Source organism: Rhinoraja longicauda, chromosome 11 (assembly GCF_053455715.1).
Source record: "Rhinoraja longicauda isolate Sanriku21f chromosome 11, sRhiLon1.1, whole genome shotgun sequence".
In the NCBI taxonomy this organism is placed as follows: Eukaryota; Metazoa; Chordata; class Chondrichthyes; order Rajiformes; family Arhynchobatidae; genus Rhinoraja; species Rhinoraja longicauda.
In genome coordinates, this window is record NC_135963.1 from 10535250 (window position 1) to 10562322 (window position 27073).

A 27073-nucleotide genomic window follows, 5' to 3' on the forward strand; every position below is an offset into this window, starting at 1 on the left:
GTGGGTTTTCTCCGAGATTTTCGGTTTCCTCCCACACTCCAAAGACGTACAGGTATGTAGGTTAATTGGCTGGGTAAATGTTAAAATTGTCCCTAGTGGGTGTAGGATAGTGTTAATGTACGGGGATCGCTGGGCGGCACGGACTTGGAGAGCCGAAAAGGCCTGTTTCCGGCTGTATATATATGATATGATATGATATGATATGAAAGGGGCCCTTTAACCTACCAGTGGTGGCTAACGTTGAGGAAACAGGGACTTCAGCCCAACCCTTCCACGCTGACCAAGATGCCCCATCTAAGCTGATCCTATTTGCCCGCATTTAGCCCATACGGGTTGACGCTGTCCTTAACTCTGCAATGCGGGTCATCACAGAGACGCTTAACTCAACACCTTTGCAGTGGCTCCCTGTCCTCCCTCACATCGCACCTCCCAGCATACGCAGAAGGGGAGAGGACGTTGAAAGTTTGGTGCACCATCGAGGCTAACCCCGACCTTTCCATCCATGCTGACTTGAACAATCTGCCCAACATGCGACTGAAGTCCCGCAAACCCTTCTGGTCTTCAGCCAAATCCCTGGAAGACTTTGACCCCAAGACTGAGTGGCGCAGAGCCTGGAAAGATGCCAACACCAACAACGGAGAGGTCATCACAGACCCCACAGTTAAACCACCTGGATTAACCCTCCATCACAAACAATGGCCAACCCTGAACAGGATCCGCACCCTCCATGCAAGAACAGCCCATCACCTGCACACGTGGGGGGTGACAGCCAGCCCTGCGTGCGACTGCAGATATCCAGACTAGACCATCCCACACATCGTGAATGACTGCTCACTGAGGCTTTTCCCTGGTGACATCAAGGCCACCCACCCAGCAACTGATGCTAGCCTGGCCTGGATGTCTACCCTTGACCTACAACTTTAGGCTGTGCACGCCATACGCAAGAAGAAGAAGTAGCCCACACCCATCTAAACTTATCATCCGGGCATTCCTGTTACACTTCCTCACAGATGATCATGGTCCCAGCACAGATGTCATGCTTTCTGTAATAACCACCGAAATGCTGACGGAAATGTATTTTTCAGATCTGGATTACCTAGGATACTGGTCATGGGTTGAAAATGTGAATAGATTATTGCATTAGGCAAGTCATTCAAAGAATCCAATGAGGGATGTGATGTCCTTTAATCCTTTCATGGTTACAAAAGCATTTTTGCGGCAGAAACAAAAGTAATGTTTTTGTTTGCCTGTTTGGGGATGGCAGAGTAGGTTTTATAATATTCAGATTTAGAAACTGAAATTCATTACTGAACATTTATCAGAGTGAAGTGAATTCCACTTCCTCTCATGTGACTGGATGTAACAGGCAGCAACTATGATCAGTCAAATTACATAGTGTAAGAAAATAACTGCAGATGCTGGTACAAATCGAAGGTAGTTATTCACAAAATGCTGGAGTAACTCAGCAGGTCAGGCAGCATCTCGGGAGAGAAGGAATGGGTGACGTTTCAGGGTTTCGACCCAAAACGTCACCCATTCCTTCTCTCCCGAGATGCTGCCTGACCTGCTGAGTTACTCCAGCATTTTGTGAGTCAAATTACATAGGCTACGGAAAGAAAACGAGTGGAAACAGTTAATCAGGCAGACAGTCACAGGAAAATTAGACTTTGTTGAAATTCGACTCAATTTTGAAAAGCAAAAGAGCCTGCAGTTTTACTGGAAATCTGTTACAAAAGCAAGAAATGATGGGGGATACTCAACAGTTATGGCAACATCTGTGGTGGGAGGAGTAGAATTAATATTTCAAGTCAATGAAGCTTCACCAAAGCTAGAAAAGTGAGAACGCTAGTGAGAATTAATTTGCAGAGAGGGGGAAGGCTTGAGACACCAGATGGAATACCTGTGATGGGATAGAGATTAAGCTTGTCCAGGTAGACACAAAATGCTGGAGTAACTTAGCGGGTCAGGCAGCATCTTGGGAGAGAAGAAATGGGTGACGTTTCGGGTCGAGATCTATTTAGCGGAGCGGAGGTGCAGAACCTGGCGGACTGGTGCTCTGATAACAACCTGTCCCTAAATACCACCAAGACCAAGGAGCTGATCATCAACTTCCGTAGGTCACATAACGGGGAATACGCCCCGATCTTTATCAACGGGGACAGTGTGGAGAGAGTGTCTAGCTTCAAGCTTCTGGGCACTCACATTTCGGAGGACCTAACATGGTCCAATAACACTGCTGCGCTGGTCAAGAAGGCACAGCAACGACTGTTCTACCTAAGAACACTGAAGAAGTCTGGTCTACCCCAACAGCTGCTGACGACATTCTACCGCTACACCATAGAGAGCATCCTAATGCATGGCATCCCTGTGTGGTACCTCAGCTGCACGGAGGCAGAAAGGAAAGCTCTTCAGCGGGTAGTCCATAGAGCTCAGAGGACCATCGGAACACAGCTACTAGACTTGGAGGGCATCTACAACACACGATGCCTCAGAAAAGCCACCAGCATCCACAAAGACTCTTCACACCCCTGCAACAGTCTGTTCGAACTCCTTCCATCGGGCAGACGATACAAGGCCTTCTACGCCCGCACCTCCAGACTCGGGAACAGCTTCATCCCCAGGGCCATAGCTGCTATGAACCGGTCCTGCTGAGCCGGATGGTCACATCGCACAGTGATCCGGCACAGATCTACTTGCACTTTATTCTGTCTTAAAACTGTTACAATTTGTTTCGTTGGGTTGCTGTTGTTTAAATTAATTAAATTATTGCATCGTATGGGAGGCGCATTCCCAATCTCGTTGTACCCCTGTACAATGACAATAAAGATATATTGTATATTGTATATTGTATTGTATTGTATTACTCTTTATTTGAACTGAGTGGATGGACCTGCTTCCACGCTGTATCGCTAAACTAAAGAAAAGTCCTTTTTTAAAAACTTAACAGATAATACATTTATTTAAAAACTACAATCAGGGTATCAGGGCCGTATGAGTGCTTTGAACAATGCACAATGTTGTGGGAGCTTCGAGTAATGCAACATTGTGTTTGGCGTAAAGGATGGGTGGGGAGATGGTGTTGCTTGAGGGTGATCTTGACCCAAAATGTGTCTGTTCCGAAGCACGTGACAAGATTGTAGCTATCGTACTAGGTACTTCTCAAAGTCTGCCACGCTGGCTACAGCATGTGCCATCTTTAAAATGCACTCCAAATTACGTGTCAATGCTGTGATCACAAGTCAGAAGAAGGGTTATGACCTAAAACGTCAACTATTCTCCAGAGATGCTGCCTGACCCACTTAGTTACTCCACCATTTTGTGTCTATCTTCTGCTATCACAACACCTCCTTGCCAAGAAGGACAAAGACAGCAAAACCTTCAACCAGCTGGTTCCCCTCTAAAAACGCACACTATCCTGACTTGGAGATATGCTGCTTTGGTTCATTAAGACCCCCCTTGGTCATGGCTGACCATGGGTGATGCATCCTGGTTGTTGGCTGCTTGCTCCAAACCTCGGCTAGAGCAGCGTGGATGTGTGGTCGGATGCAAGCCTGGGCGATATCACATGAAGGACAGGCTGTTGCCCATGCAGCACGTCCCCCCTCTCCACGTCGCGGATCCATCCAAAGGAACAACAGAGCCGTTACAGTTTGGCACCAGCGCTGTCACAGGAGCTGCCAGAACGAGGTTGTAGACTACGACAAACTGCCTTAGGGACTCCGACCACGGATTTTTCTTGAGGTTTACTCCTGGAGCCTTTTCCATGACTGGATATGGCCACAAGGCAGTGGAGGTTTTAGGTCAGAGTTTTCTCTCTCCTAAATGGACTACCTTCCCAGGCTGACGAGCCTCATCTGCCCGAGACTCGTGGGGGTGGGAGTGTCTACCTTCCCGTCTATAGCACCTGCCCACTGCAGCCTTCATCCACCTTCCCAGCCGTTGTGACGCTCCACTAAAGTCAGCCATCATCCTCTGCCTGTTTCACCGTTGAGGTCTTGGTTGGATTGCTCTTTGTCAGGGACCTCTCCCTCGACCTTACCGGCATGGGTGACCCTACCAGGAGCACAGCTCCAGACGGCATCGCTCTCAGGATCTCAGGACCACACAAGCTTCTCCACCACGACAAGGTGACTATCCACGTTCATTATCGTTGGGTGAATCCTCGAACTGTCTTTACTTACCAGCAGAAATGCAACAGTTAATGAAGGCAGTTCACTGCCACGTTCTCAAAAATGCGATTACAAATTAGCAATAAATGCAATTTACAGCAACACCTATATCCTGCAAATAAATTAAAAATGCCTATTTTGATGGGACAATAATGACTCAATGGTCCCACGGTACTTTATTGTCACATGTACGTAGATACAGTGAAGTTCATTTTTTGCACACAACTCAGTAAAATCTTACTATACATACGCACAATCATATCTAAGTACACGACTGTGAGAATAGTAGATTACGCTAAGGCGCCTCATTTCTGGAGTCATCTTGCCACCTTCAAGTTTCAAAGTTCTTAAAAATGTAGTCTCATCTTGGCCTTAAAGGCCTATTGTCCTGGCGACGGCACTGGGTCGGAGTTGTAGGTGTTGCCCCGGCTTGGCGATCTGTTGATGTCCTCCATCGTCGCTCTGCCACTCTGTGCCAGTGCAGGCCGCTCGTCTGACCTCTATGCGGCCTCCAGTGGCGGCCTGACCCACATCATTCCCTGGCTGCTGCAGGGCCTCCAGCAGCCCACTCCACAGACACATTGACCTGCGTACGTGCTAGCCCTTGCCTCCCGCAGCCACCGCTCAGCATCTGTGCACTGCGGCGCCTCGCACAGCTGACCTTGGAACCTCCAAAGCCACTCTCAAGGGCTTGGGAGCTGAAGCCACAACCCGCTCACCAGCACCAATCCTCCCCTCTGTCCACTGCTGCCACCGCTATCTGGAAGGTCCATTTCTCTCATTGCCCCCGTCACCCTGTTCCTTTCCCGCCTGCTTCTGCTCAACTCCCACTCCTCCTTACTCAAAGCCCTCTCTGTACCTTTTATACCCCTCTTTTCTCTTCCCCTCCCCCACCCCCGATCCCTTCCACCTACATTCCTCCCTCTGGCTTTACATTTCACTCCTCCTTTTCTTTCCTTATCTAATCACAATAAGATATAAAGCACAAATGAAAAGAGTAAAAACTCTTGTCTTAAAATAGCAATAGTTTCTTTCTGTGTAAAATTGCCACATGAAATGAGCAAGGAATGGTATCTGTGAGGGAAGTAGTTTGAATTACAATGGTCCCTCAGCGCCACACACTGGTGACTGGAAGCACAACAAATGCTTCTAAAATTGCACATGCGCAGAAAACAAAGCAGAAACTTTCATCGCCAGAAATCTGAAATACAAATCTAGTAAATGACAGAAAAGATAAAAATAAAATTCTGGGGAAGCTTTTACAGAGTCGGGGCAGTGAGCCATGTTTTTGTGTGAAGAAGTGTTTAACTAGAGTTGCTCCAGCACTTTGTGACTTGTTATTCTACCTAACTGGCTGAGTTAGACATAAAATGCTGGAGTAACTCAGTGGGACAGGCAGCATCTCTGGAGAGAAGGAATGGGAGACGTTTTGGGTCGAGACCCTTCTTCAGTCTAAAGAAGGGTCTCGACCCGAAATGGATCAGTCTGAGGAAGGGTCTCCTACCGAAACGTCACCCATTTCTTCTCCCCAGAGATGCTGCCTGTCCCGCTGAGTTACTCCAGCATTTTGTGTCTACCTTCGATTTAAACTAACATCTGCATTCCCTTCCTACACATAACCTGCTGAGTTGCTCTAGCACTTTGTGCCATTTTTTGTCCAACTAAGGAGTGTAGTCTCAGGTTAAAAGATTGTCTGTGAAAGACTTAGAATTTTTCTCTCAAATGGCTCAGGATCTTTGGAATTCTCCACCAAAGCTGTGTATGCTGAGCCATTGCATATTCGAGGCCCGTGCGGATTTCTGGACAACAGGGGAATCAAAGGTTTAGTTTTAGTTTCAGAGACACAGCGCCGAGTCCACACCGACCAGCAATCCCTACACATTAACACTATCCTACAGACACTAGGGACAGTTTACACATACACCAAGCCAATTAACCTACATACCTGTAAGTCTGGAGTGTGGGAGGAAACCTCGGAGAAAACCCACGCTGTCACGGGGAGAACGCACAAACTCCATACAGACACCACCTGTAGTCGGGATCGAACCCGGGTCTGTGCCACTATGCCACCTGGGTTGTGGGGAACAAGCAAGAAAGTGTATTGAGGCTCAGATCCGATAAGCCATAATGTAATTTAATGGCATGAGTGCACCTAAGTAAACCTATGATCTACTCCTGTTCTACTTTCTTAAATTGTGTGTTATGCTGAATTGTCATCAGATCAGGCAGCATCCATGTCAAGATCAGCATATAAAATGGATGACAGAACAAAGTAAAATTAGGAGAGGCATAGTCAGGGTAGACAGTCAGAATCTTTTTCCCAGGATGGAAAAATCTAATGCTAGAGGGCATCGCTTTAAGGTGAGAGGGGCAAAGTATAAAGGAGATGCACGGGGCAGGTATTTTTACACAGAGGGTGGTGTGCCTGGAACATGCTGCCAGAGGTGGTGGTTGAAATGGATACGATAGTGGCATTTAAAGGATTTTTGGATAGACACGTGGATATGCAGGGAGTGGAGGGATATGGATTATGTGCAGGCAGATACAAGTTGGTCTTGGCATCATGTTCGGTACAGACATTGTGGGACAAAGGGCCTGTTCTTGTGCCGTGCTGTTCTATATTCTATGAGGGTTACTACTGACCAGAAACTGAACTGGTCTGAAGAAGAGTCTCGACACGAAACGTCACCCATTCCTTCTCTTCTGAGATGCTGCCTGACCCGCTGAGTTACTCCAGCATTTTGTGATACCTTCGATTTGTACCAGCATCTGCAGTTATTTTCTTACAGAAACTGAACTGGAATAGCCATGTACACAATGTGATTTCAAGACCCGCTAAAATGCTAGGAATCCTGTGATGTGTAATTCACCTCTAACTCCCCACAGCCTGTCCCTCGCCTGCAAGGCTGAAGTCAGGAGTATGATGAGAATATTCTGGTTCCAGGGATGGCAGGTTTGGCATATGAGGAATGACTGAGCAGACTATATTTTCCAGATAGACACAAAATGCTGGAGTAACTCAGCGGGACAGGCAGCATCTATGGAGAGAAGGAATTGGAGACATTTCGGGTCGAAACCCTTCCTCAGTCTGAAAGTCACGAGAAAGGGAAACGAGATATATTAACGATGATGTAGAGAGATATAGAACAAATGAATGAGCGATATGCAAAAAAGTAACAATGATAAATAGGACATTGTTAGCTGTTTACTAGGTGAGAATGGAAAGCTGGTGTGACTTGGGTGGGGGAGAGATGGAGAGAGAGGGAATGCAGGGATTACTTGAAGATAGGAAAGATGTGACTAGTGTTGGGATCCTGTTGGAGGTGGCGAAAATATCGGTGGATTATGTGTTGTATGCGACGGCTGCTCTAGACACGTTTTCCCATCTCCACCGCTTTCTGCATTCCGCCTTCCGCAGAAACCGTTCCCTCTGCAACTCCCTGGTTAACTCGTCTGTTCCCACCCAAACTATCCCCTCCCCTGGTACCTTCCCCTGCAACCACAGGAGATGCAACACAAGTCTCTTGACTCTGTCCAGGGACCCCGACAGTCTTTTCAGGTTAGGCAGAGGTTCACTTGCACCTCCTCCAACCTCATCTATTGTATCCGTTGTTCAAGATGTAGACTCTTATACATCGGCGAAACCAAACGTAGACTGGGTAATCGTTTCGCTGAACAACTTCGCTCAGCTCGCCTGGACCTACCTGATCTCCCGGTTGCTAAACACTTTAATTCCCCTTCCCATTCCCACACTGACCTTTCTGTCCTAGGTTTCCTCCATTGTCAGAGTGAGGCTAAATGCAAATTGGAGGAACAGCATCTCATATTTCATTTGGGCAGCTTACAACCGAGGGGTATGAATATTGATTTCTCTAACTTCAAGTAACCTCTGCATCTCTCTCTCTCCATCCCTCCCCCACCCAAGTCACACCAGTTTTTCGTTCTCACCAATCAAACAGCTAACAATGATCTGATTCCTTTATCATTGTTACTTTTTTGCATATCTTTCATTCATTTGCTCTATATCTCTCTACATCATCGTCTATATCTCTCATTTCCCTTTCCCGTGACTTTCAGTCTGAAGAAAGGTCTCGACACTAAACGTCACCCATACCTTCTCTTCATAGATGCTGCCTGTCCCGTTGAGTTACTCCAGCGTTTTGTTTCTATCTTCAGTTTAAACCAGCATCTCCAGTTCCTTCCTACACATATTCTCCAGATTCCATGCTGTATCTCTAAACTAAAACTAAACAATCTCTTTGGAGGATCTCAGCAGGTCGAGCAACAACTGTGTCCTGATGCCTGGTTTTGACTTAATATAAAGGGTAAGCCATGTCAGCTGAGATCGGCCCCGTGGTTTGCTCATCCTGTAGCATGTGGGAAATCAGGGATACTGACGGTGTCCCTGATGACTACGTGTGCAGGAAATGTGTCCAGCTGCAGCTCCTGGTAGACCGCATTGAACGGTTGGAGCTGCGGTTGGTATGTTGCCTCCCTGGTGCAAGGGTCAGGGATGTCTCAGAGCGGCTGCAGAACATTCTGGAGGGGGAAGGTGAGCAGCCAGTTGTCGTGGTGCACATTGGCACCAACGATATAGGTAAAAAAACGGGATGAGGTCCTACAAGGTGAATTTAGGGAGCTAGGAGATAAACTAAAAAGTAGGACCTCAAAGGTAATAATCTCTGGATTACTACCAGTGCCACGTGCTAGTCAGAGTAGAAATAGGAGGATATTTCAGATGAATACGTGGCTTAAAAAATGGTGCAAGGGGGAGGGATTCGAATTTCTGGGACATTGGAACCAGTTCTGGGGGAGGTGGGACTGTTACAAGCAGGGCGGTCTGCACCTGAGCTGGAATGGAACGAATGTCCTTGGGGGAGTGTTTGCTAGCGCTGTCGGGGAGGATTTAAACTAATATGACCTACTGAGTTACTCCTGCATTTTGTGATACCATATGTATATTTATATATATATAGAGAGAGATAGATAGATATATAGAGAGAGATTGAAAGAAAAAGGTTGCTAAATAATTAGAGGAAATCACAAGAAACGATATATATATATATATATATATAAATTTTACATAAACCATAAAGGTCAAATCGCCTTTATGGTTTATGTACATCATGTGAAAAATAAGATGAAGATAGAAATAGAGCGTGCTTTAAATCAAAGTTGGTTCTGATCCATGAGAAGGAACTTTGATATATATTTATCTCTATCTTGCCTCTCACACACAAACTCACACACACATTCATATCTATCTATATATATATATAAGATAAATTTGTGCAGTGTGTTTGAGCAAAACAAGGGAAACTGCACAAAAGAGGGGGCTGGGGAGGAAGGATGGGAGGGAAATGGGCAGAAACAGTAAGAAATACTAAAATCAGATAAATGAAGCAGGGGGAAACATTAAAAAATGAAAATAACAAAAAAAATGTGAGTTGATAGATGAGATATTTCCTGCATTTTAATGGTATCATCACACACGCTGTTCCCTCACAACACTGATTACACTGCGAGAGGCATAACAACCGGCTGGGTTTGCTTACTAAAATGGCGGACGTTCCGCTCCGTTGCACACTACACTTCAGTATACGCGATTTCGACGGAGTGGTCCATCTTGCTCCTCTAGTACCTTTGGCCCGGACCCAGGGGCGGGTTCGGAAGGGAGGGAGGGGGACACGCCGGAAGCGCGGACAGTTTCCGGCGAGCGATTGAAGGATGGCGCCGCGGCCGGGAGCGGAGGAATGAGGGAGGTGGACGGAAGGAAGGGGCTCGGCGACCGGCTTGAATCCCTCCTCCCGCTCGGAGATTTAATGCGATTTAACAGACCCCCGAAACACTCCAGGCGAGAGAACGGCCGTGTGGAGAGAAGGATAGAGGGGACGAGGGGGATTTGAAACCACAAAGGGGGTCGCTGCTTCGCCCCCCCCCCCCCCCCTTGAAGAGTGGGCGCTTGCTTCAAGGGGGAAGGTTTTATTGTTTTGTTTTTATTTTATTGACCGGGGGAAGAAAGTGCATAAAGCCAGCCATGGCTTCGGCGTCCGGCAACGACGACGACCTGACCATCCCCCGAGCGGCCATCAACAAAATGATCAAAGAGACGCTGCCCAACGTGCGGGTGGCAAACGAAGCCCGGGAGCTGGTGGTGAGCTGCTGCACCGAGTTCATTCACCTCATCTCATCGGAGGCCAACGAGATCTGCAACAAGTCGGAGAAGAAGACCATCTCTCCGGAACACATTATCCAAGGTGAGGGGAACCCGGGGCCGGCCTGGGTATAAGAAGAGAGCTTCATAATCAGTGTTTTTACTGGATCTCTTTACCTCTCAGTTAGCAGTTGCTTAAATCTACTTGCAAAAGTTGGGATGGGAACTGTTTTTATACCAGCCAGAAAGCAGCGTGCTCGAATTGATACTGAAAGCAGTTCTGAGGTTTCTGTTTCTCCCACTGACTGCCGATAGAAATCTTACATTGGGCATTGTTAGTCTCAGGCTGAGTTACTAATGTATTTTCTTCGTGGCTTACTTAGTCGTTATATTTTTGGTTATCACATGTGACATCAAGACATTTACGTAAATGACTAATCAAGAAAATCGCAACTATTTGCATTAGAATATGTTGGAGCTTGGTATGTTGACGTTATCTAATTTAATCGTTTCATTCTTTTGAATGCTGCTGTAAACGAACACGTTAAAATTGATTTGATGTCTCAGACATGTTTAAATAATAACTAATATTTTCCAGGTTTTCATTAGCAGCACGAGTAAATCTTTTGTACATGAACTGGGTACTTTGTTGAAGTAGGAAAGTTAACCAAAAAATATCACTTGTTTGATAGATGAGAATGAAAATGTATTTTGTAGAAATCATTTAAGTGGCTTGTTAGCCCAGTGAATTATAAGGATGTATGTACATACTTCAAATTGGCAGGATTGTGCAGGAGTTAGTAAGAAATGTTGATGCACCTTAATCCAGTGAAATTATATTATGTTGATATTAAATACATTTGAATCTTTGCCGATTGTATTCTATAACCCACACACATGATTTAACTAAAATGTAAAGTGTTTTTATATGCCTCTAGTTTAATGTAAAATAGAAGCTCTTTGCTTTGAGATAAATACACAGTTCAGTGCTCTTTGATCTGACTAGGAAATCAATTCCATATTCAGTAAATCGTTTGAAGATTTTCCCTATAGGTTGATACATTTCTTTCTAAGTAGACCATCGCTGTGGCACTTTTCGTGGTTGTAATTACCTTGTAGGTATGACTTTTGTTATGGACCAGGTACTGATCTTTACAGAACTACTTTAATAAAGGACTTTTGTTAATTATATTAGTGGCTGGGCTCATCAAATTATTTTTGAAGTATTTTCTTAGATTGTAGGTTGTAACAAAATATGCAAATAGGACAAATTTAATCATACAGAGGAAGTTAGTTGCTTATTAAAATGTATGGCAGTTCTTCAAAATATTCAGCAAAATTCAGTTCTCTGCCATTCGTATTTATCACATTTTAACCTATAACATGGTATGGGTTTTGCTGCTGGATGTGTTCTAGGCGTGTTGTTTAGTGACCGGAGACTTAAAAGAACCATTTCTGCCCTTTCGGCAACTTATAATGCCGTTTCAGAAGTGGCGATGTTTACTGGTGGCCAAGGTTTTTGATGTGTACCTAAAAGTTGGTTCTGTTTTCTAGAGTTGTCAGGGAGTTCCGGGCATAGGTTTTATCCATCTTTTACAAACTTCCACATTCTATATAAGAAAGTAAATCATTGAACATCTTTTGTAGTTTCTATTAAAAAAAATCATTTGCAAATCATTTGTCTTTAGACATCTTAAGTATTTAACCATTGAAGGCGGTTTCAGGTTCCCGGTGGGCATGTGAGCACAGCTGAAGAGCAAATGACATGATTTTCACAGATTGTTTCTTTTTCAGCTGCTTTTAAGCTGAAAGTTGTTGAATATACCAAAGACCATGGAAATCGTCCTATAAAAAGACACGGTGTGAGCAAATGCAGCGTTCGTTTGTGATGAAAACAGAAAGTTTGGGTAGGTTTTAAGAAAAACTGCCAAATTGTTTGGTTCTAGAAGGCAAGGTTTTAAAGAAATGTTTGACTGGTAAAATGCAGGCTTTCATTTGTTTATAAATATTAGTGATTCAACTAATATGTTTCTGATGAATGCATCAGAAACAACATTGTTACTAAGACACAACTGTTTTCTGAGCAGAAAATGAACAATATAACTGGGATTTTTCAATCTTGACTGCCATGTAAAATCTGCAGTTTTGAATTTGTGCGACAATGATTGTCTACAAAATGAAAGTCAGTCCTATATAGTAGCTTGAAGTCAGCATTTCACCCTTTTGACTAAAATGCCAGATATTTCTAAGCACAGCTTATGTTGCTTGTTTGAAATCCAATTTTTTTGTAATTTAGCTAGATGTTCAAAACTTCTCTGCCTCTGTGCAATGGCATATTTAACAGATCCATTTATGTAATTTCATGAAATGTTGCAAGACCAATGGCCTTGCACACATTATTTTAATCACTTGGTAATGATGAATTTTAGGGAGTACTAGTAAGCTGAACAGTAATAGATGGCCTTCCAGTAGAAATAAGTTGTTAAATCTCTGCAAACGTCCCCAGAAGTCTGACACGCCAACTCCATGTATAGCAGGTTTGAGCTTGCCTGCTTTTGAATGAATTGATAAATCTTTTAATTGTGAAAGCTTCTGGGGTAATCAAATACTTTCATCCAAATCCATGTTCCCATAATGCCTCAGATCAGAAACTATTCATATGTGTGTTATATTTTAACAGACCTGTGATCAGTTTTCTCATCAGGATTTACTGTTACTGAATATGTGACTGACGTTTCTGATATTGAGCTTGGTAGATGATGACAGGCCCTCCCCACCTTACAAACACTCTACTTATGTACAGCCCGTACGTAAGAGTAAGCGTTTGGGAGACCGGCAGGATGGTTCCTTGCTGTCGTGGGCTGCAGACGTATTGCTGATGGTTTATTATTGTCATGTAAACCGAGATATACTGGTTTAAACTTTGTTTGAATGCTATCCAGTTAAGTCATGCTATATATATATATATAAGTACAAACAAGCCATACACAAGTACAATGGGTAGTGCATAGAGAAAAATTCCAGGGTGTAGAATATAGTATTTTTGTTTAAGACACCATGGAAATAGGCTCTTCAGCCCACCGAGTCCACGTCGACCATCGATCATTCATGTGCTGGTTCCATGTTATCCCACTTTCACATCCTACACAGTTGGGGGAATTTACAGAAGCCAATGAACCTACAAATCTGGATGTCTTTGATGTGGGAGGAAAATGGAGCACACACATCACAGGGAAAATGCACAATCAGCATTCGTAGTCAGGAACAAGCCCAAATCTCTGGCACTGTGAGGCAGTGTGCGCTGCCGCTGCGCCACTGTGCCGCCCATGTTGGTTTTATAGCGTTATGGTTACAGAGAGTGCAGGTAAGGAGAGTGCGGCTGTCAGTGGTTACAGGGAGCAGGCAGGTGGATGGGGTTGAGAGGGAAAGGCAGATCCGTCATGATTGAATGGCAGTAAACTTGATGGGCTGAATGGCCTAATTCTACTCCTATAACTTATGAACTTGTGAGTGCAATGTGGCAAGTTGGGATATCACAACTACACCATTCGTTTATGAGAGGATCGTTCAGTAGTCTGGTAACAGAGGAGATGACCTGTTCCTGAATCTGTCAGTACGTGTTTTCAAGCTTTTTACCTTTTGCCTGAAGGGAGAACAGGATATGGTCCTTGATAATGTTGGCTGCTTTTTCGAAGTAGCTCAAAGTGTAGATGATGAGAGAGGAGGCTGGTTTGTGTGATCCACAACTTGCTGCAATTTCCTGTGGTCTTGGACAAAGCTGTTGCCAAACTAAGCTGTGATGCATCCTGATAGAATGCTTTTCACGGTGCAGATGTTTGTGAGAACTGTTGGAGACACACCAAACTTCCTTTGTCTTCAAAAGTAGAGGCATCAGTGTGCTTGCTTGGCTGCAAATACCATGTGGTTGCTAAGAGACATTGTTGGTGATATTCACGTCCAGGTGCCTGGAGCTCTTGACCATCTCCACCTCAACACCGTTGATACTGACCTGCGGCGTGCACACCATCTTGTTTCCTGAAGTTTCATTCTGCCGTGGGAACTTGGTTCATAGTTGTGAATTGTTTATGTTACAATAGTTCCAAGGCACGGAACCCAGCAGTGATCTGGGGAGGACCTGTATTTGCTTATGATGGAGGTTTGTGTTAGCTGCGCCATCCAGAGCAGAAGCTGGGTTTGTTCATACAGTAGTCTCCTACATAGTGCAGCGAGTTCTTATTTTGTCCAAACTGTTACTTAGAAACTGTATTAGTCCTTTAATAGACATGCCCAGTAGGAAAAAATACTGTCATACCAAGGGTTTCAAAGGGTGTTGTGAAAGCTGGATAGTTTAATATGTTCAAGACATGGCCGACCCGTACAGTGCAAAACCACTTGAAAGGCCTTGCTTTTGTCAATTTACAGTGGAATACATTTGGTTTCTGATGTAGGGAGAAATTTGGCATAAGGAAAAATATATATGAGTGAATGTGTATGTTGAAAATTTGGTGTTAATTTCTAGCTGCTGCACATTTCCATGGAAAGCTGCACTCGAGTGCAATGTAGGTTAATGAATGCTGAACTGATGGTTGTCAGGGAAAAAATTGTCAGCAGCTAATTGTGTTCTGTACCAGCTCCTGCTAATGGAGCTGGCTAAAAATTCATCTTGTGTCTTCAATTGGGTTGCATAGAATTATTTCATCCATGGTTACGTGGCATTGAGAGTGATGGAGTTGGCTTGCAGAGAACTGTAATGAGGGTTAGGTGGAACTGAAGACTTTAGGGGTGTTTTGTTTATCCATATTAGATGAATCTTCTGAATATGATAATTTAGACATTGGATTGTTCAGTGAGAAACTTCTTATCGTTTCTGGGACTGGGAAGTGATTATCATTAGTGAACACGTACAATTACTTTAAAAACATAGAAAATAGGTGCCAGCACTGCCATTCAATATGATCATGGTTGATCATCCAAAAGCATGACCCCAGTTCCTGCTTTTCCCCCATATCCCTTTATTCTGTTAGCCCTAAGAGCTAAATCTAACTCTCTCTTGAAAACATCCAGTGAATTGGCCTCCACTGCCTTCTGTGGCAGATAATTCCACACATTCACAATTCTCTGGGTGAAAAAGTTTTTCCTCGTCTCAATCCTAAATGACCTACCCCTTATTCTTAAACTGTGACCCCTGGTCCTGGACTTCCCAAACATTGGGAACATTTTCCCTACAATATTCCTGCAACTTTACTGAAATATGTGTATATTTTAATGATTAATGTGAAGGGGCAAGACTATTGAAGTCTTCTAACAAGACTTGCCGTATCTCCATATTGGAACAACAGACGGCAAAGAAGAGCAAAAGCATTTATTCCCTCTTATTTACATGAGTACTTTTAGATTACCTGTATATTTCAATCTGCATCAAAGTATATTACGAAAGATAGACACAAAGTGCTACAGTAACTCAGCGGGTCTGGCAGCATCTGGAGAAAAAGGGTGGGTGACGTTTCGGGTCCGGACGCTTCACAGAAGTGTCCCAACCCAAAATGTCACCCTTTTTCTGCAGGGCTGCTGCCTGCCTGACCTGCAGAGTTGCTCCAGCACTTTGTGTCTATCTTCAGTATTAACCAGCATCTATAGTTCCTTCCTACACCGTATGTTATGTAAGGGTGAATCTCTATACGCAGCCACAATCAGCATCAGCAACATCGGATAGGAACCTGCTGTGGGAGCATGGCATCTGAAATCTTAATTATATTTGTTGATGGCAAATATTCTGGGCTCATTTTGAATCCTATCACTGAATCTGGTTCTATCAGCATTGGAGAATAGTACAGTCAACAGGTCAATTGGAAACAACAGGCCTTTGGTGCTAGCGATCGATACTTGAAATGGAATGTATTTATTTTTTCATTCAGTAAAAGGTTATGAATCTTAAATATCAGTTAAATCTGCATCTGCAGCCATTGGAAGAATACGGGCAGTTGCAGAATACCACTAATTTGTGAGGGGGAAAGTATATTTTGCGATTTTCCTCCTAACTGGCCCAGGAATAATGCTGGAATTGAAAAGCAAAACCACCTGTGATGATCTCCAGATTACATGGACCGTGAGCACCCTGATAAAAGTTGAATTGTGTTCTAGAGATAAATGCATGGTTCAAATTGTGAAATGGTCTAAACAGGTTCCATTTCATGGGACACTGGCACCAGTACTGAGGAAGAAGCTGTTCCGTTAGAATGGTCAGGATAGAGGTAGATTGAGCAATTGAGATAAAAATATAGCCATTTGAATTGAATGTCGGGAAGTGGATTATTATCTAAATGGAGAAAGACAAAGTGAGTAAGGTTCAGAGGGGGGAGGAGAATTAATCCCTCCCCACCTATGTCCAAGACACCTCACATGCTCTCCGTCTCAATAACTTCCGGTTTCCAGGCCCCCACTCCCTCATCTTTACTATGGGTGTCCAGTCACTCTACACCTCCATCCCCCACAAGGATGGTCTTGAAGCCCTCTGTTTCTTCCTCGACAGTAGAACCAGCCCATCTCCATCTACTAACGCTCTCCTCCGCCTAGCAGAGCTGGTTCTTGCCCTCAACAACTTCTCCTTTGACTCCTCCCACTTCCTCAAAACCCGAGGAGCAGTTAGTGGCACTCGCATGGACCCTAGCTATGCCTGCCTTTGTCGGGTACGTAGAACAATCCCTGTTCCAGACGTACACTGGCCCCATCCCCGAACTCTACCTCCGCTACATTGACGACTGCATTGGTGCTACCTCTTGTACCCATGCAGAACTCACTGACTTCATACATTTCGCCTCTAATTTCCATCCTGCTCTTAAATATACTTGGACCATCTCCGACATCTCCCTACCGTTTCTGGATCTCACCATCTCCATCACAGGAGACAGACTAGTGACCGACATCTACTACAAACCCACTGACTCCCACAGCTATCTGGACTACACTTCTTCCCACCCTGTCTCCTGCAAAAAGTCTATCCCCTACTCCCAATTCCTCCATCTACGCCGCATCTGCGCCCAGGATGAGGTGTTTCACATTAGGGTATCAGAGATGTCCTCATTCTTTAGGAAGCGTGGCTTGCCCTCTTCCATTATAGATGAGGCTCTCACTAGGGCCTCCTCTATATCCCACAGCTCCGCTCTTGCTCCCCCTCCCCCCATTCGTAACAAGGATAGAGTCCTCCTTGTCCTCCCCTTCCACCCCATCAGCGAGCGTATACAACAAATTATCCTCCAACATTTCTGTCACCTCCAACGGGATCCCACTACTGGCCACATCTTCCCATCTGCCCCCCTTTCTGCTTTCCGCAGAGACCGTAACTCCCTGGTCCACTCGTCCCTTCCTACCCAAACCACCACCTCCCCAGGCACTTTCCCCAGCAACCGCAGGAGATAATATATTCCTTTATTTGTCCCACAACGGGGAGATGCAACACCTGTCCCTTTACCTCCCCCCTCGAATGCATCCAAGGACCCAAACTGTCTTTCCAGGTGAGGCAGAGGTTCACCTGCACCTCCTCCAACCTCATCTATTGTATGCGTTCCAGATGTCAACTTCTCTACATCGGCGAGACCAAACGCAGGCACAGCGATCGTTTCGCTTAACACCTTCGCTCAGATCGCCTTAACCAACCTGATCTCCCGGTGGCTGAGCACTTCAACTCCCACTCCCAGTCTGACCTGTCATGGGCCTCCTCCAGTGTCATAGTGAGGCCCACCGCAAATTGGAGGAACAGCATCTCATATTTCGCTTGGGCAGCTTACAGCCCAGCAGTATGAACATTGACTTCTCTAACTTTAGATAGCTCCTCTGTCCCTCTCTTCCCCCACCCGCCCCCTTCCCAGTTCTCCCACTGTCTTCCTTTCTCCACCTATATCCTTTCTTTATCCCGCCCCCCTGACATCAGTCTGAAGAAGGGTCTCGAGCCGAAATGTCACCCATTCCTTCTCTCCAAAGATGCTGCTTGACCCACTGAGTTACTCTAGCATTTTGTGATACCTAAAGTTCAGAGGGATCTTCATGTTCTAGTGCGCGAATCACAAAAATCAGAGTCGGCTCCAGTGAATATTGGTGACGGCATGTGGCACATTGGCCTTATCAGGAAGGGCATGGGTTTGATTAGGTTGGTTTTGTTACAGCTGCATGGGGTCATGGGAAAGATGTACACACGATGTTTCAAAGATTAAGTTTCTTCCATTAACTTCTCTATCTCATTTAACATCTTGACATGGTAAATGCCAATACAGGCGGCCCTCTTTCTTGTTACGTCTATCCAGGTAATAGAAATTCGCTCTCATGGAATTGTTTTGGTGGGGGAAGGAAGTAAGTACAATGTATTACTTTGGAACACTAATTTCTTGTGGCTGAGCAAATAATGGAATTTCATGTCACAGAAAATCATGATATGAATTGTTATCTACGAACGCAACCCCTTGTTATGCAGGGATCAACTGTATGTATTCTATGTGAAAACTTTCTATTAATATGTAACATTATAGATTGCCCAAGGGCACTTTTCAGGCATTCTTGAGTAACATTTGACAAGCGTTACATATTCAGATATAAGGATTAAAAAATAAAAGAAACAAGAGATCAATTGTATAGATCATCTTATTAGAGGAATCGAATCGCAAACTGGCTTAAAGAAACCTTTTTTGTTTGGTGTCAATTTTATTTTATTTTAGTTTTTGGGGGGGGGGGAGGAATTGGGCATTGATGGCAAGGGCAACATTATTGCCATCCTTAATTGTACCTGAGGAAGTGGTGTGCCATTCTAATTGCTACAGTCCTTTGGGGTCCTTCATTCAACACAATGAACCTGCTCCTACACTGCTGTTGGAAAGGGAGTTCTTGGATTTAGAGCCAGTGATAAAGGAACAGTGATATATTTCCAGGTGGGAATGGTGTTTGACTTTGTGTTGGGCGGAGGGATTTGCAGGTGATTGCATTCTCTTATATATGCTCAACTTGTTCTTGGTGGCAGAGTTTTCTGGTTTGGCAGATGCTGTCAGATCAGCTTGGGTAAGTAACAGCCGTTAATTTTGTACAGGGTACTGACTGCAACCATTCGCACTGATATGGAGGAGGGAGGATAAATGAATGTTTAGGGTGGATGGAGTGGCAGTCAACCGGTCAGTCTGCTTTATCCTAACTAGTGTTGCACTGGAGTTTTGTTGAAGCTGTGCCTTTTCAGGCAGTTGGAGAATGTTCTTTCACACTTCTGACATATGACTTGTAGATGGTGGATTGGCTCTGGGGAGTTGGTGGGTAAGTTTGACAATAATGCTGACTCAGAATGTTAATAACAAGTAACGTGACAAAGGTACATCCATTGTGTGTTGTGTTGTAGGTTGGCTCTAGTTTGTTGCCGATGGTCATTGCTCAGCATCTTAGTCGAAAAACCTAACATCATCCAAATCTTGTTGAATGCAGGCATGGTCTGCTTTATTTTCTGAGGAATGGAGTATTGTGCAAACACCCCAACTTCTGATGGAGGGTAAAAGTCTTTAAGACTAAAGCTGTGTTGTCTCATCCTAAAGGATTTGTTGCATCCTGTGTTTGCAGCCCTTTCCTGATATTGCATGGAATAGAAAATAGGTGCAGGAGGAGGCCATTTGGCCCTTTGTGCCAGCACCACCATTCTTTGTGATCATGGCTGATCATCCACAATCAGTAACCTGTGCCTGCCTTCTCCCCATATCCCCTGATTCCACTAGCCCCTAGAGTTCTAACCTACCCCCAATACCATGTGCTCTGATTTTGCTCACCAAGCTCCCGTGTGGTACCTTATCAAAGGCTTTCTGAAAGCCTACATCCACTGGCTCTCCTTCATCCATTTTACTTGTCACATCCTGCTATTGAGGGCGTGCAGCGTAGGTTTACTAGGTTAATTCCCGGAATGGCGGGACTGTCGTATGTTGAAAGACTGGAGCGACTAGGCTTGTATACACTGGAATTTAGAAGGATGAGAGGGGATTTTATCGAAATATATAAGATTATTAAGGGGTTGGACACGTTAGAGGCAGGAAACATGTTTCCAATGTTGGGGGAGTCCAGAACCAGGGGCCACAGTTTAAGAATAAAGGGTAGGCCATTTAGAACGGAGACGAGGAAAAACTTTTTCAGTCAGAGAGTTGCGAATCTGTGGAATTCTCTGCCTCAGAAGGCAGTGGAGGCCAATTCTCTGAATGCATTCAAGAGAGAGCTAGATAGAGCTCTTAAGGATAGCGGAGTCAGGGGGTACGGGGAGATGGCAGGAACGGGGTACTGATTGAGAATGATCAGCCATGATCACATTGAATCAAGGGCCGAACGGCCTACCTTGAAACCTAACTGGTCTTTGCTCAGCATAAGCCTGCTTAGAATCATTCTCAACCACTGTGCCCAACAAATATACTTAGAGAATCCATATTCTATCTTTCAAATTGCTCATGGCCTCATTCTCCGTCCCCAAAAAACTTTGTACAATCATTCCCTGTCAGCCATCCACACAAATTCCAGCATATGTAGTTCATTCTGTGTGCATTATGCTATTATGCAAGGGAGTTTTCTTTTGACCTTGAAGCAACACGGCTTACTAAAGGCCAATTAGTTAATTATCTAGTTGTTATCACATTGTTGGGCAATTTAGTTGTCATGTTTGTCAACAAACAAATCTGCTGATAATTAACTGAGTGCTTGGAATGTCCTATGGGCACATAGAAATGCAGCCTCCCTTAGTCCCTTTGGAGGCTAATCATTTAGTCACTACATTCCTTGTCTGAGTTCTTTCCAAGCTCTTCACTTCGTGCCTCTGCTTTCAGAAACCTCCTAAATCAACCATTAATTGTCTTTTTGCTATCGCTTTCACCACTCTCATTTCATATTATATTTTCTTTAACATGCTAAATAACATTTGCTTTGTCTTAACAGTAAAATGTCCCAAATTACCTGCAAAATTTAGCACTATAAAAAAATATCTGATGCCAGACCAAACACCTCAAAGAAGATCTGCAGTTGGAGTATGACTTTTAGTTCTAGGTCCAGACACTTTAAGACAATAATTACAATGCTGGAAAGTTTGAAACTGGGAAGTTGCTGAGGTCAGAAATGGAGAGTTTTTGGGAAGGGTTGAATTTTTTTTTTTAATTTTGAAAAGTATATGTTGGACTGTGAGCGAGTGTGGGTCAGCACACACGAGTGACGATTGAGCAAGATGGTGAGAGTTAAGATGTGGCTGCAGAGTGTTTATGGTGGATCATGGTTTCAGTAGTACAAAACTGTTTCAACAGTAGATTTGCTGAGGCTGATGTGAAACGCTCATTACCGACTGCTTAGTTGGAACTATTTGGTTTTAGTGACTTCTAGTGAAATGTATATTTTGCAAATCAATTTGGGGTCATAAAGGACGACGTGAGGCAGGCCTATACAGCTTTAGAATGTGATCAAGGAATAGGCGAAGTAATTAAACTTGTGATAACTTTGGACTTCCTGGTGTTTAGTTAATGAAATTCTGGTAATTCAGCAGCAATGTTATGTGAGGAAGTTAGTTAGTTGTGGAACCGGACGTTCTAGATATTGCCTGTAATTATGCACTAAAACGTTGCAGTGTCTTTTCAATTGTTGAAAATGAAAATCATTAAAAAATATATATTTGGATCTCCATGTTCAAATTCCTTTTACTTTTCAAGACTCTGATCCTGAGCATTCCTCCAGTATCAGAACCATATTATAGTGCAATTTGTTCTTTCTTCAATGGTCCATGCCAGCTAGACTAACAATTTCATTCTGAAATAGTATGATAGGGAGCTTTGAAACTTGACCTTGATAATGTGGTTTGGTTATTATCCTCTTTGGCTTAAATTGCTGATCCTTTAGGGTATTGAAGGCCAATTTTCTTTGAGGATAATAGCCTGTTGGGCACTGAAGTTGCGTTATGTAGTTTTATCACAAACTAGAAAAATGGTCACCATTTTAAATTGGTACGTAAGCCACATCAAAGTTGGCCTGGTTGTGCCTGATGCAGTCATGTCCATCCTTTGACTTGGTCTGAATTGTCTGGGAAGCCACATATTAGGGCTAGTTCTACATATCGTATGGTAATTTCTCATGCCCTAGAGCAAGAGCTGGGACATTCAAGAAACAGGTAAGTGAGGTATTTAGATAATGTTTAGAAATGTTAAGATTTAAACAAAAGTGAAATGTACATGAACATGAACTTTTTTTTGTTTTTTCTGTTCTTGCATGATTGGTAAGTACAGGGACTTACTGGGATTTAATTAAGAACTTTATTCTTTTTAACCTTGAATGTTTTAAATGGCTTCCACCAAACACCTGAAGCTAAAGCTGCCACCAAGAGCTGGTTTTAAGAGCGTGTGGCATTTTATCATTGTGTGGCTCGAATACAAATTTATTTTTATTTCCATCTCCACGTCCCCATACCCAGTCTAGTACCATACAACCTTAAAAAAAAACTGAGTGTGAGACCAAGTGATTATTCTTGTCTTTACTGAGTGCTTTTAGAAAAATACACAGCCGCAGAATCATGGAATCTTCACTAGAATATCACTTGGGCTGATTTCTCATTGCTCAAGCTGCCTGTTTGTGCTTGGGATGGAAAGTATTTGGTATTTAATCCACATATGTCCCTAAACAGTCGAAAATGGTATTGTTCTTATTGAACCCTATGTTCAACTATTTCAAATGGCTCAACTGCACCAATGCATCATTGTCAGTCAAGTGCTGAAGCCCATGGCTGATTTGCTTTACTTTCTGTTCTGTCAACCAGATCACTCATCTGTTGAATTATCTCCAGTTTTGTTGCAGTTGAGAACTCTTGAGGATTTCAACATGATGTGCATGGTATCCAATCCTGTGGGTCATGATTGTTTAGATCATGTTTCCTTGCAGCAGTGGTGAAGGCTTTTGGCATATTGGCATTCATCAGTCTGGGAATTGAGCATAGAAGTTGGGACATTATGTTACAGTAGTACAAGACACCAGTGAGGCCGCACCTGGCGTATTGTGTTCGGTTTTGGTCACCCTGCTATAGGAAAGATGCTATTAAGCTGGAAAGAATAATGAAGAGAAGATTTATGAGGATGTTGCCAGGACTTGAGGGGTGAGCTAGAGGAAGAGGATGGGCAGGCTAGAACCTTATTCGGGTGGTCTGGGACATGTTGGCTGGTATGGGCAAGTTGGGCTGAAGGGCCCGTTTCCACACTGTATCACTCTAACATTATCAGCCAACACTATGAAGGTCTATACAATCATTAGGGGTGATGTGGTGCATGCACAATCTTTTTTCCTGAGTTGGGGAATCAAGAAAATGGAGGGCATGGGTTTAAAGTGAGAGGGGAAAGATTTAATGGGAACCTGAGGGGCAACTTTTGCCAGACAGAGGATGGTGGATATATGGAACGAGCTGCCGGAGGCTGGCACAATAACATTAAAAAAAAACATTTGGACAAGTAGATGGATAGGAAAGGTTGAGGGAAATGGCCAATTGCAGGGAAATGAGTGTACCTTAGAATAGGCATATTTGTTGGCTTCGATGAGTTTAGCCAAAGTACTTGTTTGCATGCTGTATGATTCTATGACTAAGTGTTGCCAATGAATCCTCGGATCCCAAAACATTTAAATCCATTATCGATTTATCTAGATAGATTACATATTATTGTTTATAGAATAGTGATTTATCCCAATGAGACATCATCTCAGTGGTCTTCTCTGAATCTCTGTCAACCAGAAATAGAGACGATGTTTGAGTCTATTGTAATATGGAAAATTAGAACAATGTCGACCAAGAGAGCAAGACCTTCTGAGATGCTGCCTGACCTGCTGAGTTACTCCAGCATTTTGTGAATAAAGACCTTCAGGTGAATGACCTGAGTGTTGAGAAACAGTTTTGAAAGTTTTTCCTCATCTCCGTTCTAAATGGCCTAACCCTTATTCTTAAACTGTGGGCCCTGGTTCTGGACTCCCCCAACATTGGGAACATGTTTCCTTCCTTTAACGTGTCCAATCCCTTAATCTTATATGTTTCAATAAGATCCCCTCTCATCCTTCTAAATTCCAGCGTATACAATCCTAGTCGCTACAGTCTTTCAACATACGACAGTCCCGCCATTCCGGGAATTAGCCAAGTGAACCTACGCTGCACGCCCTCAATAGCAAGAATATCCTTTCTCAAATTTGGAGACCAAAACTGCACACAGTACTCCAGGTGCGGTCTCACTAGGGCCCTGTATAGCTGCAGAAGGACCTCTTTGCTCCTATAGTCACTCCTCTTGTCATAAAGGCCAACATGCCATTCTTCACTGCCTGCTGTACCTGCATGCTAACTTTAAGTGACTGATGAACAAGGACACCCAGATCTTTGTACTTCACCATTTCCTAACTTGACACCATTCAGATAATAATCTGCCTTCCTGTTCTTACCACCAAAGTAGATAACCTCACATTTATCCACATTAAACTGCCCACTCACACCACCTGTCCAAGTCACCCTGCATCCTCATAGCATCCTCCTCACAGTTCATACTGCCACCCAGCTTTGTGCAAATTTGCTAATGTTACTTTTAATCCCTCACAACCTCTAGTCCTGGCAACATCCTCTTTCATGCTTGACAATATCTTTCCTATAACATGGTGCCCAGAACTGAACAATATTGTAAATGTGGTCTCATCAACATCTTGTACAACTGCAACATGACCTCCCAACTTCTATATTCAATACGCTGACTATGAAGGCCAAAGTGCCAAAAGCCTTTTTGACCACCTTATCTACCTGTGACTCATCCTTCGAGGAACCATGCACCTGTACTCCTAGATCCCTCTGTTCTACAACATTATCCAGAGGCCTACCATTTACTGTGTAGGTCCTGCCCTTGTTTGACATCTCAAAATGCAACACCTCACACTTCTCTGTATTAAATTCCACCAACCACTCCTCTGCCCACCTGGCCAATTGATCCAGATCCTGCTACAATTGTTCTCAACCATCTTCACTATCTGCAAAACCATTAACTTTTGTATCATCAGCAAACTTGCTAATCTTGCCCTGCATGTTCTCATCCAAATCATTGATGTTCTTACATGAATTGGGTTTGTGGCAAATATATTTTTATTTGGCCGATAGTTTGTATAAATATCATTTTTATTGAAATGCAAATGTTCTTTACTTGCATTTCTTGTCACGTTGTAAATATATTGCATTCACATTTTATTTTGTGACGTTAATGTTTGGGAAAATGAAGCAATATGTAATGGTTTAAATGTGAAACAGATTTGTGATCTGGAAGAGTTTGCATCGTCTTTTCATAAGTCTGTTTTGGAACCGATTGAATAGCCACGCACCAAGAAAGGTACAGTTAGAGACAACATTATAAAATGAGTAGGAAGGAACTGCAGATGCACATTTGAAGAAGGGTCTCGACCCGAAACGTGGCCCATTTCTTCTCTCCAGAGATGCTGCCTGTCCCGCAGAGTTACTTCAGCATTTTGTGTCTATCTTCATTATATAGAATAAGTACTAGTGCATGAAATCTAAATTTACAAATGTGAGGTTTATTGACTAAACACTGTTCTCAAACATTTGGCTGAAATAAGAATGCACACCAGGATGGAAAAAATAAAAAGATGCAACTTTATTATAGATCCCTTCTCATTGCTGTATATTTCTTATTTCAGATTTCAATTCTTCTGCAATTTTCATTTTAGATTTGTTTGCACAAAAACTAATATAATTGTATAACTTTCTCTTTCTCTTTAGCCCTGGAAAGTCTTGGCTTTTGCTCGTACATTAGTGAAGTAAGGGAAGTCTTGCAAGAGTGCAAAACAGTAGCACTAAAGAGGAGAAAAGCAAGCTCACGACTAGAGAACCTTGGCATACCAGAAGAAGAATTATTGAGGCAGCAACAGGAGCTATTTGCAAAAGTAAGTGGCTTATGTGAGCATTTAGATGTCATTTATAAAGGGTCATTACTGTATTTCATTTTAAAATCAAGTATGTGAGATTTTATTGTGATGTTTTAGTAGTGATTTTTCTTACACTTTAATCTTTATTACTTTTATACATACACAAATAAAACACACATATAACAACAAAACTTACAACAGTGCAGTTCAGTTTACAATTAATGATGATGTATACAGAACTATTTTCTTATTAAAACATTTTCCAATAACTTACATTATTGTCAATAAAATTAGTGTTTATGTCTTTATTTCTATACCTAATCCATTTTTCCCATTTTTTGTTAAACTCGTCTTCTTTCACTCTTAGAGAATATGTCATTTTCTACATCACAAATATTTCCTGTACTATGTCTAACCATTGTCTAAGTCTGGGTGTGTCAGCTACAAGCCAGTTTCTTGTAATGGCCTTTCTGCCAGCTGTAAATAGGATTTTAACCAAGTAATGATCTTCCTTCAGCACCACTGTAGTTATATTACCCAGGTATAAAATGGAACACTTCTTGGAGATTATATATCCTAATACCTCCTTTAATACTGAATTCACTCTGTCCCAAAATGGTTCTATTTTTAGGCAACTCCAGAAGATATGTGCATGATTTGCGTCTGTATGGCCACATTGCCTCCAGCGTGTTTGTTGTCTTAGAATTTGCTTGCTTTTATGTTAGGCGTAATAAAGAAACGAATCAAAATTTAAATTAAATTAAATTCTCTCAATTTTTGTGAATTAGTGGACATTTTAAGTACAATAGATCTGCCCTGTATTGGAGAGACA

General features: G+C 43.2%; 1 protein-coding gene across 4 annotated transcripts in view; it reads left to right on the forward strand.

The window, feature by feature from the left end:
- Positions 1–9889: 9889 nt before the first annotated feature.
- dr1 (down-regulator of transcription 1) overlaps positions 9890–27073 on the forward strand; it is a 42515-nt gene continuing 25331 nt past the window's right edge. For all 4 annotated transcript variants that reach the window (XR_013547838.1, XM_078408252.1, XM_078408253.1 and 1 more), the window contains exons 1-2: positions 9890–10426; positions 26096–26259. Coding sequence is in view for 3 of the 4 variants with exons in the window: in XM_078408252.1 (XP_078264378.1) it covers positions 10207–10426; positions 26096–26259 (384 nt within the window). In the remaining variant the exon portion in view is untranslated. The remainder of the gene's footprint in view (positions 10427–26095; positions 26260–27073) is intronic.